The 20118-nt window shown below is 37.9% G+C and overlaps 1 protein-coding gene across 6 annotated transcripts in view; it reads right to left on the bottom strand.

Annotated features, from left to right (window-relative positions):
* The window catches only part of fgfr3 (fibroblast growth factor receptor 3), a 123944-nt gene that overhangs the window by 9974 nt on the left and 93852 nt on the right, over positions 1-20118 (bottom strand). For 2 of the 6 annotated variants that reach the window (XM_074691438.1, XM_074691443.1), the window contains exons 8-14: positions 12551-12695; positions 11766-11947; positions 5187-5332; positions 2794-2915; positions 2596-2706; positions 2323-2513; positions 1627-1749 (exon numbers count right to left, since the gene is read on the bottom strand). In XM_074691438.1, coding sequence (XP_074547539.1) covers positions 1627-1749; positions 2323-2513; positions 2596-2706; positions 2794-2915; positions 5187-5332; positions 11766-11947; positions 12551-12695 — 1020 coding nt within the window. Of the gene's footprint in view, positions 1-1626; positions 1750-2322; positions 2514-2595; positions 2707-2793; positions 2916-5186; positions 5336-11765; positions 11948-12550; positions 12696-20118 lie in introns of all 6 variants that reach the window. The other 4 variants (XM_074691439.1, XM_074691444.1, XM_074691442.1 and 1 more) reach the window with 3 other exon arrangements.

The following is a 20118-nucleotide window of genomic DNA, read 5'->3' as shown; positions in this document are numbered from 1 at the left end:
AAAAGGAAAAAAACAAAATAACCACCGGTGTGAAAACAACAAATAAAACACCAACCAAGGCCATGGGAGCGATCTGAATTAAAAGCCAGATTAAAAAGATTAATCCACAACAATACCACCCCCCACAGCCTCAACAAGAGCTCCTGGATCTCTGCCAGGACTTTAAAGACTGAAAGAAACTTTTTAAAAGCTGAAAACTCTGTGACTCTGCGTTTTTAAAGATTATTCACTTTGTTATGTATGAAACATGCTACTTAAGCCCGTTTATATGACAATGTTTCACCCAAAAGGCAGAGAAAAACAATCTGCTTTTACACAAAAATGCCGAGGGACTGAAAACGCAGCAGTTAGCATGCCAGGCCTGCAGATGGCACTGTGACAGTCTTGTCCAGAAGCAGCTTTTGGTAGATCTCGAGTGAAGTAGAGTTGGGCTGATCATCTGGGCTGTTTTCTATACAGCCTACTACACTGGCAGTGCCTACTATTTTGGCTGAAATTCAGCCTGTAGTAGTCAGTATGCGAAAACTTGCTAAATCTGCAGTATGTCAAAATCCCGGATGTCCAACTGATCCAGGAAAATTTCTCAGTATGCAACGGACCAGTTTATTTGGCACACCGTTTCCCAGAATGCACGGCGCTAACGCTGTTTGCCTATGCAGTGGCAGGTTATGTTGAATTACTGCCATCTACTGGAATGAGTCAGCATTACAACTACAATACAACAACACTAATGTTAGATGGTCTCTTAGATAGAAGTGACATAATGTGAAACACCCGTAAATCTCATCACTTCCAGTCGTAAAAGAGGTGTTTACTTCTACAAATTCATTAAAGCCCGTACAAACCAATAATTCACTTTTTAAACCATAAGTGGATTGTATAGAAGTGTCAGTTATTTAAAGACATTATTCTAGTTTTAAGCAGATTTTAGAGCATTTTTTTCTTGTTCCATTTGCAGATTGTATTTTTTTTTACTTGTTTCAAGCAATTCAGACTTCAATTTTGTCTTTAAATAACTTGAATCAAAACATTTTTCTGGACTGGTCAGGTGAATGTGGCTCATATTTAAGTCTAAAAAGACATTTTTTTACTTAGAATAAGACAAAAACACTTGATAGGGTTTTAGTTTTTTGAAGTGCACAAAAGAAAAAAAAAGAAATATCACAAAAAGTTTAAATGGCTTCAGGAAACTGTATTTCCTCAAATTTTTTACCCAATCCTAAAATTCCCAGCGCTGACAGAGAGCTGTGAATCTGTGCTTTCTGTCAGTTACAGCGTTCAGTTTCAATAACCTGTTTTTTTACACTTGTAATTCTTACACACTATGTGCAATAATCAGTTATCAGATGTTAAAAGCTTAAGTTTCTGTAGGACTGGGAAAAAGACTCAGAGCGTTTTCTGATGCCATGATAACAAAACACATCCAGACCATTTTAGCCTCAGTAGGTAAAGGGTTCCCTGGGTTTCCTCTGCTTGTCTAGTTTTATTTGTCATTCTCACAGAAAACCTCCCGTCATGAAAACTTCCAAACCTCCAGAGCCGAGAGACCCCGCTCCAGCAAACACCCACTGCCTGTCTTAGAAAACAGAATCACATTTTCCTGACGAGCTCGGGATTCAAACTCACGTTCGTGGTCTTTTTGTAGTAGTCTATATTGTGCACGTCTCTGGCGAGACCGAAGTCGGCGATCTTCATAACGTTGTCCTCCGTCACAAGGACGTTCCTGGCTGCCAAGTCTCTGTGGATGCACTGAGGGAGGAAACACAGAGGCATCAAACACACGTCTACGCACGCCGCAGACAAACTGAGAGGATGACCTTTAATTCACCTGAGCTCAGACTCCAGACCTCATTAAAAAACATTTCAGTGGTAACGATTCAGATCGGAGCAGGATGACGGAAAATGTGGGACTTTGGTGATTTTTCTTTTTGGCTTGAAGTTTATTTATTATGCAAAACCTTCATCCTGCAAGATTTTCTATTTTTCTCTTTCGCTGGCAGAAATCAATCCCTAAGGGTATTTTATTTGCAGCTTGAGTATTTTTTGTTTTTACATTTTTTATGTGTAAAATTGAAAGTAAACCACCATAATCCCTTAATTTGAGACGTTAATCATCCTAACTCTGCAGCACAAATCAATCTAAGCTCTTTAAAACGTTGATTCGTGACGTGTCTTTGGCATAAAACTTCACTCAGGGAGCAAAGATGTGAGATTTCTTCCTGTTTTTGAGACCCACTCCAAATATTTCAGAATAATAATCCAGATTAAGCAGCCCTTGCTCTGAGGTTATCAGTGATGGTGACACTTCATCAGCGCTCTGACCTTCTGCGAGGCGAGGTACTCCATGCCTCGGGCGACCTGGTAGGCGCAGGACACCAGGTCTTTGAAAGTCAGCTGCTCGTCTGGGATTTTACACGTGTCGAAGGAGTAGTCCATGCCCGGAGGCCGCCGCGCCCGCAGGTACTCCCTCAGGTTACCTTTGGAGGCGTATTCCACCAGGACGTAGAGAGGACCTGCAGAGAGCACAGAGTCACCTTCACAACATGGATTAAAAACGATCTGATTGCTTCCTCCTGCGGCGTGCTGGGGCCTCACCGTCCTGCGTGCACGCTCCCAGCAGGTTGATTATGTTTTTGTGTTTCCCGATCATCTTCATCATCTCCATCTCCGACACCAGGTCTGACAGATCTTTGTCCGTGGCGTCATCTGAGGGGAAAAGGCGTGGGAAGAGGTCAGAGCTGCAGACGACTCAAAAAGCTCAAAAAACAGGATGTGTATCAGGAAACAACAAACCTTTCAGCATCTTCACGGCCACGGTCAGCGGCTTGTTGGGTTTCTCTTTGTCGATGCCGACCGCCTCGGCCATCACCACCTGCCCGAAGCAGCCCTCGCCCAGAGGTTTACCCAGAGTCAGCCTGAAACAAGCAGACCAAGCAGAGATGAACGCCTTTTTCATGACTATCAAATGCAATAAAATTGTCGGTTTTTAATGAGTCTGGATTTTTTTTTACAGGTGTTTCCAACTCTCTAGGTCTCGAATAAAAACGCTAAAATTAGCAACATTTCAAGACCCTAAGCTCACTTTTTCCTATTTTTAGACTTCCTGAGAAAGCTTGTTTCAGTTCTAATATTCAAGCAGGTTTTAATTAGGGCTGTCATTTTAACGCATTAATTAGATTAATTAGATTAATTAATTACATTAATTAATTACATCGCATATTAACACATTATAAAAAATAACCCAGATTAATCTGGATCCAAAACCCGCGGGGCGTTCAAAGACGCACTTATTTTCAAGTGTCTGGCATTTACAAACCGTTTGTCCTACTTAGAAAAGTGGTGTTCTCGTCAGATTTTCAAATTTCCGATGGTCCCTGAATGTATCACACATGATGTCAGCAACACGCTTTAGATTGGGGGAAGCGAGAGTGGGTCCACATCTTGTTTATTCACATGTTCTTTTTGAAAATCTGCAGAAAATCAACTGTTTGCTCTAGCTCAATTCTGTAAAAAACAGATAATTTTACACTCTTTACTGCATCAAACAAGCCCTGAATGATCGATATATATCCTGTGTTTAAATCTAAAGAATTCTTTGAAAAGTTCCTTTCATCTTCCTTGTGTCTTGTTTCAGCTTGGGGCTGCTCTGCACCAATGAGCAACAGTTTGTGTGTTCAGAGCATGTTAAACTGAGAATACTTCACTTTTCTTTGATCCAAGACTTGAACATACTTGAACAGACTTTGTACATAGTTCCTCACAGTTTTTAGCCTTTAGCCCTGGTTCTCCTGACCTCATAGAAGTATAGAAGTTCATATTGCAGTGAAAATTGAGTCAACATCGAGTAAAATGTGGACAGAAGCAAAAAACGTCCTAAAAATCAAATCAGCTTATCTTAGGTGCAGGACTGTGTAGATTTTGTAAAGATAGAACCATAAAACTTTTTTCATGTGTTCCTTATGCCTCAGGGTACCTAAAAATGTGTTGTATATATTCCCACCTTATTTCTAAATGTCTTTTAATGTAATTTTAATGTCCTGGAATTCAAATTCTTTATTTTGGGACCTTAAGCAGATATGAGATCAAAATGCGATTAATCAGATTAATTAATTACAAATCCTGTAATTAATTAGATTATTTTTTTTAATCGCCTGACAGCACTAGTTTTAATTTGAAGTTGTTTTGCATTTCTGTGCAAGTTTTCAGAAGTGTTGTAGGGAAAAGAAGAAACATTGGGACATAAACTTCACCACATCGTCTGCAAATTGTCAAACACAAGTAACTGGGCGAGAGCTACAAGCTAAGCTAAAAAGACAAGGAGACAGAAAAGTGTTCATGCAAACATTTTGTCTCCTTGTTTAGCATGTGAGAGAACTTAAATAACTTTTGCATGACACCTGATGCAGCCAGTCAGTTTTTTATGAGTCTGGATTATTTTAAAGGTGTTTCCAACTCAAGGTCTGGAATAAAAACGCTAAAATTAGCAACATTTCAAGGCCCTAAGCTCACTTTTTCACACCTCCTTGGAAAGCTTTCTTGAGATCTGACATTTCAAAATGTTTTATTTTTGAAGTTTTTAAAGAGAATTCTTGGGTAAAAGCCTCTATTGCCACATAAACTTTATAACATCATCAGCAAATTATCAAATAACAGTAAATAAACATACTATGGGCTAAAAAAAAAGAGAGAGAATATCATATTTATGCTAAAATTGTCTCTTTCTTTTGTTTCTCTTATCTTTATTGTGATTGTCTTTTTAACTAAGTTTTTAATTTTTTGCACAGTGTCCTTGTTATTTTTATTAAAAGGAGCTTGGACTACAATTGCAGGTCATCTGTTGCAGTGCAGCTGTGAGTTTCTCATGAGTCTGGATTTTTCACCAGTGTTTAGTACTCTCTGGTTTGGTATAAAAAGAAGCAGAGATGAAATGTAGAAACAAGCTTCGTTTAATTAATCAACAACCTGTGAGTATTTTCTAATTCCTCTCTGATGCTAATTTCACTGCCAGGCACGCCGACCTTGATGTATTGACGGCTGACACGTTTTCACAGCACATCAGGGTACAAGGACAACAGACCTGCATCCATCAGCTCTGTGATCTGTTACTCGCCGGCATAAAAACAAGCCTCGGCGCTCCATGCGAGCTCCCTGACAGCCGTGTAAACAAGCAGAGACATTTCTCTTACCGTGTTCGAGGAAACTCCCATTTGGGGTCGGAGGGCAGCTCCAGCTCTGAGACGTTGGCGAGCATCGGTCCGTCGCTGGAGGAGAGGCGGGCGATCCTGACCAGTGGCGTGTTGGAGTTCATGGAGGAGTTGGAATCCAAGGACACCTGCTTGGGTGCAAAAACAGACTGTTATAGTCTCTGAAAGGGGAGAGGAGGCGTGGTTAAACACAGACAGAAAGAAGAGAGGATATCTGTTTCTTTTTATCACCTCTTTTAAATATTACGCCCCAAAAAGGAGCTGAACATCGACAGAAATAATGAATATCAGAGAATTTCCTTGTCAAGGGGTTAAACTCTGAGAGTGAAAGGTCATTTTCTTTTCTCAGCAAACCTCAACTTTTCTTTAAACCTTCTGTAAAGATGAGATTCAACATGAACAGAGGTGTCAAGTAATGAAGTAAAATCCTACATTTTTAGACAAATATCCGTACTTTCTGCCACCTTTGTTTTAAAAATAACCTTGTTACTCCTGTTTCAATTTGGTTTGTTTTCATTCTAGCCTGTCATTTAGGAAAAAAAAAGATCAAAACAAACACACACAAAAAATAAAAACCTATCCAGGGTAATTGTGCCACTGGGATGAGAGGTATAAACATAACACTGCCTGAGCATGAGTTGGAAAAAAAAGGCAGTGAAGTTCTTACACAAACATTTTTTTAACTAGGGATGTACAATATATCTGTATCAATATCGGCCGATACTTACTCATCAGCTGTTGGCTATTTTCAGAGCATCTTGAATGATCTTTCAAGACCCAAATAATCTTGTTTACTCTGACAATGTAAACACTAAAACTACCTAAGAAAAGTGAACTCTCTTCTTTTGTCTCTCTGTCTGTTTTTGATCCAAAAAACAGACAAATTGTACTTTTTGATCCTCTCCATGGTGATCTTTTCTGATGGTTGCGTTGCTCTTTCTCTCTTAACTACTTGAACAAATCATCTCAGATTGTTTTTTTTTTTTTTTAACAAATATTGAATATCGGTAAATATTGGTTATCAACCACAGCAACAATATGAATATCAGAAATTGGTATCGGCAAAAATTTTCATACTGCTACATCCCTATATTTAACCATAGCCAGGTAAACACACTGTGCATCATGACAGGCAGTCATCATGCAAAAAAAACCCCAGCGCAGTTTTTTCAAATTCAATTTTATTAAGATTATTTTTCAAATATTTTAAATTATTTAAAATTTTTGCATTAAAAGAAATCCAAAAATTAAAAAATTAAAAATAATTTTTTTTGACATTTTTTTTCAAAATTTTTAAATCACAAATGTGAAAAATTTTGGCAAGTTTTCTAAATTTTAAAATTTATTGAAATGTTTGAAAAACTTTTAATATATTTTTTAAAATTTTTGCAACTTTTTGCAAAATATTTTTATTATTATTATTATTATTTTTTACCAATATTGATATCCGCTACTGGACATATTAGCAATATTAATATCAGATATCAAATATCGACATCGGCCAATATTTTCATATCAGTGTTTTCTGGCACTAAGTGGAAAATAAAATTAATTTTACTCACATTGGGAGGACATTGGGTGGTGTAATCGTGTCAAAATAAAGTAATCAAACATTTTGGCCTCGATTAGTTTGAAGCGATATAGTCTGTGTTTAGTAAGACCCTACTAATCAACACCAGCTGCTCAAAAATTTTCAACATTAACATTTTAACAACACTTCATGGTCACTAGCTTTGGTCCTTGATGGCATTTGTTACCCCTAAACTTTTACTTTTATACTCTAAGTAGTTTTAAAACCAGTACTTTTACACTTTTACTTAAGTAAAAAGTAGAGTTGATACTTCAACTTCTACAAAAGTCTTTTTAAACCCGACTAAATATACTTCTACTTGAGTGATGGAGATGAATAATTTTGACACCTCTGATCATAAATGAGTCAGAAACTTGTAAATACTGAATTATTCTCAGCAGCTTCAGACTTCAAACACCGATGTCAGAGCTCAGAGTTTCTCCGACAAACATCCTGACTCACGACACCAGCAGTGACTTTAACAAACAGCGGTCCTGTGGCGGTGTGTAACAAAGACGAATGACGGAGGAAGCAAAGGTGGGCGAGTGAGCGTGTGCAGAAGCAGGATGGACGTCTCTATCCATCAGACCGCTCCATTCCCAGACCGCCGGTCCTGCCGCCCCGAACCCGCCGGCTCTCCGTCCTCTCCCCATTTATCTGCGTGCTGGGGGGGGGGGTGAGGGGGGAGCTGATGGCTCCGGCCCCCGCTTTTGATGGATCTGTTTGTGTCAGAGTCTGCCAGCTCGGCCCCTTCAGGTGGGGTCCCGAAACAAACATACCCACTTACCAGACTTTCCTCCTCCACCGGAGGAAAATGAGAAAACACTGCAGAGCTTAAAAAAAAAAAAAAAAAAAACAGACAACCCCGCCACAATTTCAGAGGCATGAAAAGTAATATCTGATAGAACATGCCAGGGGGTTTAGGGGAGATTTAGGCAGAGTTATGAAAAAGAAAGGAGAGAAGCGGGAGATTAGCTTTACAAAAACGAAGCAAAGATTACAGAAAAATGCAATAAGAGCGCTCGCTGTGCTTCCTTATAAGAGCATGTTTATGAAAGGACGAGAATAGAGCAGATCTGAGAGCTACAATTAGAACATCTCTCAAAAGATGAAGAGCTTCGTACCTCATATCTCCTAACAAGGTGGCTTTGATGGAACAACAGGGAAAATGAGTGTTTTTACCGTCGTCTCATATCAGCTAAATAATCTGCTAGTTTTCAAAAGAACAATCATGGATTCTGATCTAAAAATGCAACTTTTTGCAGAGTAAACTCTGATAAATATCCAGCAGAATGTGGGTCTAACACAACGGTCTGCAACTTACGGCTCTTTGACTCCTTTGAAAAAATCCTGTGTTAACATTTTGTTGAACTAAATCTTCATCCCATCTGTCAATAAAGCCTGTCACCGCTCTACTTCACCTCCTACAACATCAACAGCCCACCAACTTTCCATGCACCTGTGGATAACCTCAAGTTTTACAGCCCTGGGAAGATAACTACATCTACAAAAAGATTTCTAATTCTGCATGGATAGATAAATTTAACTATCAACAGGTCGGCTTAATATTTGCAAAATATTAGCATCAACAAAGAATAAGTTGAGCAACATTATCAATTCATGCTATCAATTTCAAGTGTTCCGTACAGTATTATATAATTTTTAGGAATGAATCAAAGTTCTTTTTTTTTTGTAACTTTTTAAAATTATTTCGAATGACTAAAAAATTAAGCAAATTTTTAAAATAAAAAAAAAATCTGGCAACTGTGGTGGATTTTTAAAATTCACAATATATATTTTTTTGATTTTCAGATTTTTGCATTTAAAAAAAAAATAATCAAAAATTCCAGAAGAAATTGGGAGATTTTTAAATTATTTTTTGTGACTTTTTTTTTTCAAATTTTATAAATCACAAAATGAAAAACATTTTTGCAAGTTTTCAAAATTATCAAAGTTCTTGATTTTTTTTTTCAAAACTTTGAAGTTTTAAAATATGTTTGATTTTTTTGCATTTTTTTAAAGTAAAAATTTTGCAGTTTTTTGAAAATTTTGTATTTTTTTAGTTTTTAATAATTTTTCAAATTTCATTTTTAAATTTTTTTTGCAAGGTGTTTAAATTTTTAGCTAATTTTTAAAAAAATAAAAATTATGATATCACATGTTTCATTTTATAAATTAAAAAAAAATCTTGTTGAGATATTTTTTTACTTTAGGCCTTTTACTATGTATCGAATTCTATTAACTGCTCCTGTTTTGACTTAAATTTGTCCAGGTCAACCCACTGATGGATGTTGACTCAACCTTTGCCCCCTTCTGCTCGTCTGGAGAGTTGAACTCCCTGAACAACCCTCTGCAGACATCGCTTTGCTAAAAGCCTCAGTCCAGCTCTAACTTCTTAAAGTAACACCTCTGCGATGGGTAAACCAGGTTTATCTGACTTGTCTAAATCTGAAACAGTCATAAATACACAGTGAAGTCGAGGAATGATAATCTGATAGATCAGGATGATCGCCAAAGCGTTAAAGTTTCCTTCGAGGAACATTTTTGGGGCATATTTCCGCTCTTCTATATGAAGTTTTACTTCAGATTTAACGATGTAACACTGATTTTGGTTTCCCTCACCCTGGTCTCAGTCTGGTTTGAACCTGGGCTCACTTCCCTTAAACGCAGCCCTGAGAGATAACCACGTGAAGACTCCTGCAGACCGCGGCGACGCAGCTGCTCCACCTCATGATTCTCCTCAAACAGTTGAAGGGCGAGTGTGCGTTACACAGAGAGTGAAATCTAAAACTAACACTGACAGTCACAGGAGGGCATAAATATCCCCGAGCTGAGTCTCCTCCAAGATAAACTCCAACACATGTCACCAGCGCCGAGCTTTCCAGCGTCCACAGAACGTCATCGACACAGCGGGATGGAGACAGATCTACGGCAGATAGCCACCTCAGCCTCTTTCCATTCATCCCCTCGCCCTGCATGAGCCCTGTTCTCCCCTGTTCTCCCCTGTTCTCCTCACCCCGTGTTCAGACCTTGTTAGAGTAGTGAAGACAGATATTACAAACTCTTCTGCAGGCTTCACATTTTGGCACTGCTGCAGAAATATGACTGTTTTTTTCCATGACTCCCCGAGGCGAAGTCAGGGAGCTTCCCCGAGTTAACAAAGTTGCTCCCTCCTTGACTGTCGAGGCTGTTTTGCAGTTTAATCTGAAAAAAAGGAGCTAAAAACAGAATCTGATGCAATGAATCAGTAACTTTCTGATGAGTATGAATTTTTCGCTAAGTCTGGAATAAACACTGGAACTTCCAGCATTTCAAGGACTCCTTGAGCTCCCCTTGTCCCGTTTTCAAACCTCCTGAGAAACCTTGTTTTAGTTCCATATCAAAGAATGATTTATTTCGAAGTTGTTTTGCATTTTTGTGCAAGTTTCCAGGAGTACTGTGGGGAAAAAAAAATACCATTGTATCGTCTGCATATTATCCAACACAAGTAACTTAGTGGATGCTACAAGCTAAGCTAAAAAGACAAGGAGACAGAAAAATATTCATGCAAACATTGTGTCTTCTTCTTGTTCCCCTCATGAGAGAACTTTTGCATGACTATCTGATGCAATGAATCTGTATGTTTTTTATGAGTCTGAATTTTTTACAGGGGTTTCCAACTCTAGGTCTGGAACAAAAATGCTACAATTTCAATCATTTCAAGACCCTAAGCTCTCTTTTTCCTGTTTTTAAACCTTCTGAGGAAGCTTGTTCTAGTTCTTACATCAGAGCAGGTTTTAATTTGATTTTTTTGCAATAATGCAATAATGTTTGTGCAGTGTCCTTGAGTGTTTTGAAAGGTGCTTTTGACTTAAATGTATTATTATCATCAAAAGGAACTTGGACTCCCTCCCTTTATCATTATTTATCTGAATCTATATAAATTCTATTCCTTCTTTTCTTCCTTATCCTAGAATAGAGTTGAGTAATATCTGTCTTGCTGGGTTCTTTTGTGAATTTTATTTTTCTTTTTTTGTGCTTATAAAAGTTGTAAACATATAGTTACAGCTGTAAACAAAAAAGAAAAATCGAAGAACTGTTATTTTTGTATAATAAAAATAAAAATAAAATAAAAATTATTTGTAAAAATAAAAATAAAATAAAAAATACGTAAAAAAAAAAAAAGTAGTATTGTGGTGAAAAAGCAACAACTTCTACATAAAGTTCATCACGTCGTCTGCATATTGTCAAACACAAGTAACTCAAAGTATGCTACAAGCTAAGCTAAAGACAAGAAAAGGAAAAAAGTATTCATGCAATTTTTTTCAAGTTTTTTTTTGTCTTCATTTTGTAGAATTTCTTGTAACAAGATAAAAAAATCTGCCAGTGGAACAAGATCAAGACATTATACTTGTTTTAAGCTAATTTTTCTTGTTGCATTGGCAGATTTTTTTCAGACCTCAATTTTGTTTGTAAATCACTTAAAAAAAGAAATTTTTCTGGACTGGTCTGATGAATGTGGCTCATGTTAAATCCAAAAAGATATTTTCAACTGAAAATAAGACAAAAACTCTTGATAAGACTTCTGTCTTTTGAAGTGTACATACACTTTGTCACATCATCTGCATATTGTCGAACATGGATAACTGAACGTATGCTACAAGCTGAGCTAAAAGACAAGGAGAGAAAAAAGTTTCATGCAAATATTTTGTCTCCTTTTTGTTTCCCTTGAGAGAGAAATCGAATAACTTTTGCATACACAACAATATTTTTGTGTTTCATCGAAAAACCATTCTTGTGTGGATCGCATATTGTCCCTTGACCCAACAGTAGTTGTATTTTTATATTTTTAGGGTTAGTGAGGAAAAACAAATCCCCCTTCTGCTACATAACTTCAGACGTCATCAGCATATTGTCGAATACAGCTACCCTGCTACGATCGGAAGCTAACAGACAGATAGAGGAGAAAAAGAAGAGGGAAAAGTGTCGATACGAATCTTGTATCTACTTTCTGTTACCTGTCTCTTGAGGGGGAACTTTGACAGCTTTTGCACGGGCGGCGTCGGCAGCGTCTTCTGCGTCGTCATCCTCATGCGGCAGAGCACGACAATGACAACGGCGAGGATGAAGAGCACACAGCCCGTCACGTAGATGAGGATGTCGGCGTAGTAGTCCTCCTTCTCTGGACCCACTGCTTCGGGGGCAGGAGATTAATTCACACTCATTAAACAAGAAATATGTCAAAATTTAATCATCTTACACTTAAAATATATGAGTCGTGATGATTGAAAAGAGATGTTTCTTTGCTCATTGGCACATTTTGTCCGACCGGGTTTGTAGAAGCAGACTTTTATGGATCTATAAATCAAATCCGACACAGATCGCAGCGTGTTCTGCTTGTAGTTTTATGCAGCAGCAGGTAATTGCACCTGTGATACGTTTCTCCCCAGGGAGGTAATTATAGCGCTGAACACCAAACACAAAAATGTCTTTAAATTGCCTCGTAGCCTTGAGACATTCAAACAGACAATCTGCTCTGATTAAAAAGCTGCATTCAGTGGAGGCAGGACTGTATGATCGCAATGCCCAATTAAAGGGGCGTTGCCACAATCGCAGCGCTCTTAAAATGTGTTAACAAGCAGCAATTTGACATAATGTACAATAATAGGTCTGAAAATGAACGTGTCACTGAGCAAAGTACGACATAGTTGAGATAATTACAGCAGCAATGATTGTTTCATTACATTTACAGAGCAAGAAGAGGACAATCAGACCCAGGGAGGGAAGGAGAATATACCTGGAAGCACCGTCAGCCAGGCAGAGTGGTAAGCATAGCCGATAGAGTTCCCTGCCAGACAAGTGTACTCGCCCGCGTCCTCAAAAGACACATTGGTCAAGAAGAGCACCTCTAGCTCCTTATCTGTGGTGTTAATACCAGCCGTCTGTGGGAGAGGAGGAGATAAAGCCAAGAAGGAGAGAAGGAGAGAAGGGGATCGTGAGCCCGAAGCTTTAAAAAGGAAACACCCTGGAGAGGAAGGAAAGAAGTGAGGCTGTAAATCAGCACCACCAGGACCTGAAAACACCCAAGCAGCACCGTCACCACGCTGGAAAAGAAGCTCGCTGGTTTGATCTAAAACTAACAGGAACATCTTCTTTCATCAGATAAAGTTTGAAGACATTTCAATCTCTGATTTAACACTCTAAAGAAACATGAAGAACAACTTTAAACCCCAATGAGTGATTTAAACTCCCAAGCTTTTGTCTGGCATGCTTTTATATTTCTCCCTGCTTGTGCTTTGTGTTTTGAGTTTGCTATTAGTTATGTGTTATTCATGTTATTGTACTAAAATGCGTTGTTTTTCACTGAAATTAGTTAAAAGTTGTGATATCACCAAAAGATGACATGGGCAGTGTCTCCAAATGTGGCTAATTGTCAAAGTTTTATCAGAGAGGCATAAATATAATGACCACACTTGTAGACGCAGGGTCTCAAGATATTAATTTGTATCCTTTGAAACCAGAATTTAAGACTGCAAAAATAAATTTAACCAAATTTCCAGGCAAGTCGCAGAGTAAGATATTTTCTATCATTTTTAAAAAAATGAAACCAGCACAAAGTTTACCCATTGCCAACGCAAAACTCATCCCCTCACCTCAGGTTTTGCCTTCAATTGTTTCTGAGCTGTGATTTTAAAAAACACAACAGATATCTTCTTTCATCGGCGTGTATGTCATTTCAGGGGATTCCTCAGGGCTCTAACCTGGATCCTCTGGAAGTCAGATCCTCTCTTTAGACCCTGCGTCCACCTATGTGGTCATTATATTTCTGTCGATACTTATTTGTTTAAAACTTTGACCAATTAGCCACATTTAGAGACGCTGCCCATTCAAGAAACAAAAGTGATATCTCCTTTGTGATGTAAATTATTCCAAGGGATTCCTCAGGGCTCTAATCTGGATCCTCTGCAAGTCAGATCCTTTTACCTTCAAGGTAGTTTGCAGAAACGCTGTGACTCTACTCGAAACAAGACATTTTGAAGGGAACACACTGAACTTTCTGGGATCTGCTGTTTCTTTTAAAATCTTTTAAATTCCATCCTAACAAAGCATGGAATAGCTTTACATTGCTACGTTGATGACTGTCAGATATATGTGCCCTTAAAGCCAAAGATGGCTTCTCAGTCAAACCTCTCCTTGTTTGTCTGGAAGACATTAAATCTTGTTTGGCCCTGAACTTTTTGAACTTTACTGAAAAGAAAACAGATTATGGTGTTTGGATGAAGTGGCTCCATGTGAGCCCACCTCTGCTGATCTTGGAACCCTGACAAAATATTTTAAATCAACTGTTACCAATTTGGGTTTTAAGTTGGACGGTGATTTTAAACTAGACAGCCAAATTCAAACTGTTGTTAAGTCTTATTTTTATCACTTAAGGTGGTTGGCGAAGGTAAAATCTTTTATGTCTAGGCAGCACTTCAAAAGAGTGATCCATGCTTCACGTTTGGATTACTGCAACACACTTTTTGTTGAAGTGAGTCAGTCCCTGCTAAAAACCCATTTTTAAATCTCTGGCTTTTAACCTCAGCAAGACTTAGTTTCTATGCCGGGTCTTATTCCCTTTTATTTGCTTTTAGTTGTTTTTAGTATATTTTCTTTTATGTGTCTGTTTTTACTGTTTTAATTTGTATCTACCTGTACAGCACTTTGTTTTTAAAAGTGCTTTATTAATTTCAGTATATATATATATATATATATATATATATATATATATATATATATATATATATATATATATATATATATATATATAATATTTCAGTATATTTTTTTAAAAAAATTTTAACGTGTCTTTACCTGATTATTTTAATTATTTAATCTTTTTATTTACTGCATTGTCACTTTCAGCTTTTTTTCATTCTGTATCTTGAAGTTTTAGTTTTAAGTTTTTCTTTTACTGCTTTAATCTTTAAAGATTTTATAACCATATTTTTTTTTTTGGCTTGGTTGTTCTATTTTCTTATTGTGAGTTTAACATTTTACTTTACATTCTGTGTTTCCTTATTTATGTCTTCATATAGAGTTTTCTCAGTTCCTCAAGTCATCTGCAGGGATTTTGATTAACTGTGTTCACCTTGTGCACTAGGGGTGTAGGTTGGTGGGTTAGGGGTGGAGAGTTGTTTACTGATGTGTTTTTTTGTCGTTGTTTGTTTTGTTTTGTTTTGTCAAACACTTTGTGTTGCCACCATTGTGCATGAAAAGGGCTTTATAAATAAAGACTGATTGATTGATAGATAAAGTTGATATGGTATGGTAGATTCAAGGCGTTCCTCAGGGCTCTACTCTGGGTCCTCTGACTTTTTCAGTTTTTCTTTCAGCTTTATTTTATTAAATAGTAAAAAACTATGATTGTTTTTTGAGTGCTTTCAGATGTCCAAGCTCACAAAGAGGAGCTTTATATTATCTCCAAAGTTTGGGCACGGCTAATTATAGACACCCTCAGATTTACTGAACTGTGGCTTCTCCCTTTGACTAATGGTTGGTGTGATGAGCAGTGGGGGGGGGGCTTTTAAAACCCTGATGTGGATTGGTAGGGGGTAGGGTAGCGGGGGCTTTTATTCCCCAAGCCTCAGTAATGAACAGTGACATCCAGACCCAGTCATGAATCAGACTCCTGCCGCATGCTTTCATATAAAAGCACATTAATACAGCTGGGGAAATCAATACTGCAGCGAGTGTGTGTGTGTGTGTGTGTGCAGTATGATTTGGTGGGGGCTGTGTGTGTGACTGAAGATGTGAGAAAGCGAGGGGGAGACTTTTGAAGTTACTGCAGTAATTAAAGGTGTGATGCTGTGTTTGTTATCGATCTGTAAGGAAGACAAAGTGGCGCCGGCGCTGGAATGGATGACGGCGTTGAGCTTACACAAAGTGAGCGTTTGAACTTATACACCAGCAGCGAGATGTGTGTCTGTTTATGTGTTTGTACATGTGTTGGTTCGATTAGCAAGCCAGCAAACCAATTAGACCCACAACCAAGAGGAGCCCCGCAGAGAGGAGGAGACAGCAGACGAGGAGGCGGACGCCGCTCGCAGCTCAGGAGTTACCTGCTTTGTGTAACTTGAGCCAGAAAGCGTTTTCTGACTTTCCTACAAAGTTGGAGGCTCGACACCAGTACTTCCCAGCGTCTTTCTCTGTCACGTTGGACAGTTTCAACCTACTGTGGGCCTCAGTGTGTTTACTGACAACACTCTGTAAAGGAAACCAAGAGGCACAGTGAGGTCACAGTGAGGTCACAGTGAGGTCAAAATCCTGAGTAGAGGGACACAAACCTCAGTGAGCATCAACCAGGGCAGACCAACCAGTTTTCGACTGGCTAAACTACTTGGGGGGCAGTACACTTAAATGTTGTCACTCATGGGATCAAATTCAACATTTAACACTTGAATTTCTTGTTTTTCCATTATTAAAGACGTTTAATCAACAACGTCAACTTTAAGTTCCCTCTTGAATAAGTTTCAATGCCTGTTTAGCAGAAAAATGTTCACTGGGGCTTTGCAAAGGTCATAAATGCAAACCTGGAAGAAAAACACAGAAACTCATGTTTTCATCAAACATACAAGGTTGTGCACACAGACTAAGAGTTCTTACTTTTGGGAAAACATTTACAACCCATTTTACAATTGCACTTGGTACCCTCTGTTTTTTATTATAATTATTTATTTTTATATAAATGTTCCAATTTTTTATTTTATTTTATTTTATTCAATTTAATTTAATTTTTAATACTATTGTTTTTCTTTTTATATTTTTTTTTATATTTGTATATTTTTTTATCTTAAGTTTTTCTGTATTCTATCAGCTTTTTCTTTATTTTCATGTTTATTGTTAGCACCAACACACCAAGACAAATTGTAATAAAACTTGATTCTGATTCTGACATATAGCTGCCACTTTGAGTTTGTCAGTGTGGGTAAATGGGTCATCAAAAAAGATTTATAATTCTCATCTGATACTGCTAATTATTTATTTTTGATTTATTTAACCTTTATTTAACCAGGTTGGTCCCATTAAGATTAAAAACCTCTATTTCAGAGGAGACCTGGCCGAGACAGTCAGCAGCAAAAACACAAGATTACAGACAAAAATACAAAGAGAAACAAAGTTCAGTTTACAAAACACAACATTATGGAATAAAATCAAACCTTCTTTGAGTCATTCTGGTAATCACTCGTTCAAACAGCTGAGCTAAAACATTAATATCCTACAGAAACTGCTTCCATGTCTTTTAGAAAGACTAAAGAGTAAAACAGAAATGCTGCATCACCATCACTTCAGAGACAGTTGAGACAGCTAAGATGGACTGCTTTTAATCCAGATCCTTCAAGTCCTTTACACTGTTTACACAGTCACACCTTTTTACCTTAAAGCTCACTTCAGTGAGGAAAGTAAACCTCTAGAGCAGGAGTCACCAGCCTTTTCGAGACTGAGGGCTACCTCAATGGAAATGAGCCATACAAATGGCTTCTTGTCAGACACAAACCTCTTGAACAGGATCACTTTATAACACAATAGCAATAGAAGTAGTAATAATGTTAAGTGAAGAGACTACTCTCAAGATAATACTTATTTTTCCACAATTTTTTGAATGATTTGATTGAACTTACACAAAACTCTCCGTCCCCACGTATTTTACAATCCCCGAAAAAAACCCACAAGACACATCAGCTGTCAATCGTCATTAACCTTGTATAACTAATGAAAACAAAACTTTTCAGAAAAAAGAGGACTTGAATACAAGGCAGCCAAATGATATCTTCAAATCACCACAACAATCAGATGTGAGAAACTTTTCTAGGAGGTGTATTAATTTTTTAAAGTTTGACCACAGCCCACCTGGAATGACTGGGGAGATAGATTTTTTGACCTATACTGCAGCCAGCCACCAGGGGGAGCAGTTTTTGTTTTGTCTTATGCTCATTTGGAAAAAAAAAATAAAAATAAAATTTTTTAAATATACTGCGTTTAAATAGAAATGCCGAACCTCTACTTAAAGAAACTAGCACACGCACCAACACACACACGTGTAGTCTGTACGAGGCTGTGCTTAAGATTAAACAACCTCACTCTGTAAAATCACACACACTGTACTCTGTGTATCCTTACACACTCCATCTAACAGTAGATTAAAGGAGCTACAGTGTGTCAATCTCCCTGAGTGTGTGGGCCACATGCAAAAACACAAACTTACACGTGCTCACACACACACACATCGCTTGTGACAGGCACTCCAGCAGAGAAGCCGTGGATGAATAATTAAACGGGCAAAGCACATAAAGGAGAAAACATATCATGTTTTACGGCCGGCTAATGAACATCCACGGCTCGGCTCCAGACGCCTCGCGCTCTCTGCGCATGCCGGGCGCGTCGCTCATCGTTAACTCTTTTTCCAGGCATCAAAAGAGCGATTCAGACATTTCTTAAAAAACGTCCCCCTCCCTCCTCCACACACACACACATCTGTATTTGAGTCCCACAGCGTACTGTACACCACACATGAAATGTTACAGTCTGAATGAGCTGTGGTGGGTGCAGAGCGAGAGCATCTCTCTGTAAATACTGTTTCAATTATGTGGTAGTTGAAAATAGAGCATGGAGACGCGGTCTGGGCTGTCAGGCTTACTTTCCCCCGCTCTTCACTTTTTGTTGGCGTGTCTTTCTCCTCCTCTTACTCTCCTTTTTCCTCTCTGTCTCTCCCTCCATCACCTCTACAAGTATCCTGCTTATTCTCCTCGTCCTGTCATGTCTAAGCTTAAAAAACCAATGGGTGACACTTCTAGAAATGGATCGAGAGACATTTCTGCAGCAGCTCAGGGTCGTGGTCACATGACGGCTAAAGCAGGCTACTGATAAAAAATAAAAAAGTTCATCTTTTTTAACTTTTCACCCTAAAAAAGGATAAACTTTCACATCAGTTGCAGAAATAACGCTGAAGACGTTATTTAAAGCTGCTCTGTTGAGTTTTCAGTTTGTGTTAACTTTAGCGCCCCCTGTGGGTGTCTAGATAGAATTCTCAGACAAAAACACTCATGAGACAGAAGCTGCTTCTTCATCGTGCTGTCAATCCTCTGGTGTGAAACTACAACACAGACATGATCAGACACGCTGCTGTTTGTTTTTGTCGGTCAAAGTTGGTTTAAGTTTCAATTACAACCTGTTTTACAAGCCATTAAAACAACCCTCACAGGAGCTGAAGCCCTGGAGACAGAAAAACAAACCGCTTGTAGCAACAACAGAGTTTTATGTCTTCAGTTTGATTTATTCACACAAAATAAGACACAATTTGTCTATTTTGTATAAAAAACACAGCTCAAACAATTTTAGAAGCAGCTTCTGCTCAAAGAACGAAGCTATTGGCTCTCCTGTAAGTCGCTAGATGATGTCATCATCTAATTTGCATATGCTGCCAGGGAGGAGTTGCACACTTGAAAAATGAAAAAATATTTCACAAGCTCTATTTTTACTACATCAAACTTATTATTTCCACATTAAACTCCAAAATCAACTGTATCAACACATTTTAGCCCCTTTTAACAACCGTACAACCCTTCTTCATTTTACAATCCTTGCAGACCAATGAACCAAGCTTCATCATTTTTCTTTTTAAACCATTAACACTAAGTTGTGCATTTCTATTTAACTGTAATGGACACTGTGTGAGAAATGAATAATGTAGCAAAAGGTACCAAAAGACGTGTTAAAAAAAAACAGTATCAGTATGTTTCCTATGACAAATTCTTTCTTCTGATTCTTGTTTTTTATTTTGATGTCAAATATCTTTGGCGGCGTATGCATTCACCCCCCAAAAAATAAAAAATAAAATAAAATAAAAAAATCTCCTGTTTATGACATAATTCTTTTATAAAAACAGGAATTTATGTATTATTTATTTAATTTATTTATTCAATTTTCTTTTTTTATGAAATGCTTTCTGGTAAAAACAGAATTTCCCATGTTGAATTGTTGCTGCACATTTTTGCTGCTAATCAAAGGTGTGGGGTTAATACAGGTAAGGCAGGCTTTTTAATGGGTTTTAGTTAACAGCTTCATGTTTCATGTTTCTTCATTGAGATGACGATTAAAGATTTAGAGGAATCCCTTTGCTTTTCAGGTTACTGTATTCATGAAATAGTTATGTCATGAAAACAGGAAACATTTTTTTTTCTGGGTGAATGCAATATGCCACTGTTAATATCCTCCTCGTTCAATCTGGGCTTGGGACCAGCAAAAGAGACGCAAAATTTCGGTTGCTAGGCGCTACCCGGGTAGCTGCCTGTTGCAGCAGCTCTCTCGTCTTTGTCCGTTTCTTGT

Source organism: Halichoeres trimaculatus, unplaced genomic scaffold (genome assembly GCF_033239565.1).
Source record: "Halichoeres trimaculatus isolate MK-OKI-2021-1 unplaced genomic scaffold, fHalTri1.1 fHalTri1_scaffold_17, whole genome shotgun sequence".
NCBI lineage: Eukaryota > Metazoa > Chordata > Actinopteri > Labriformes > Labridae > Halichoeres > Halichoeres trimaculatus.
The sequence above is the reverse complement of the archived record's forward strand: the minus strand, read 5'-3'. Positions and strand labels throughout refer to the sequence as shown.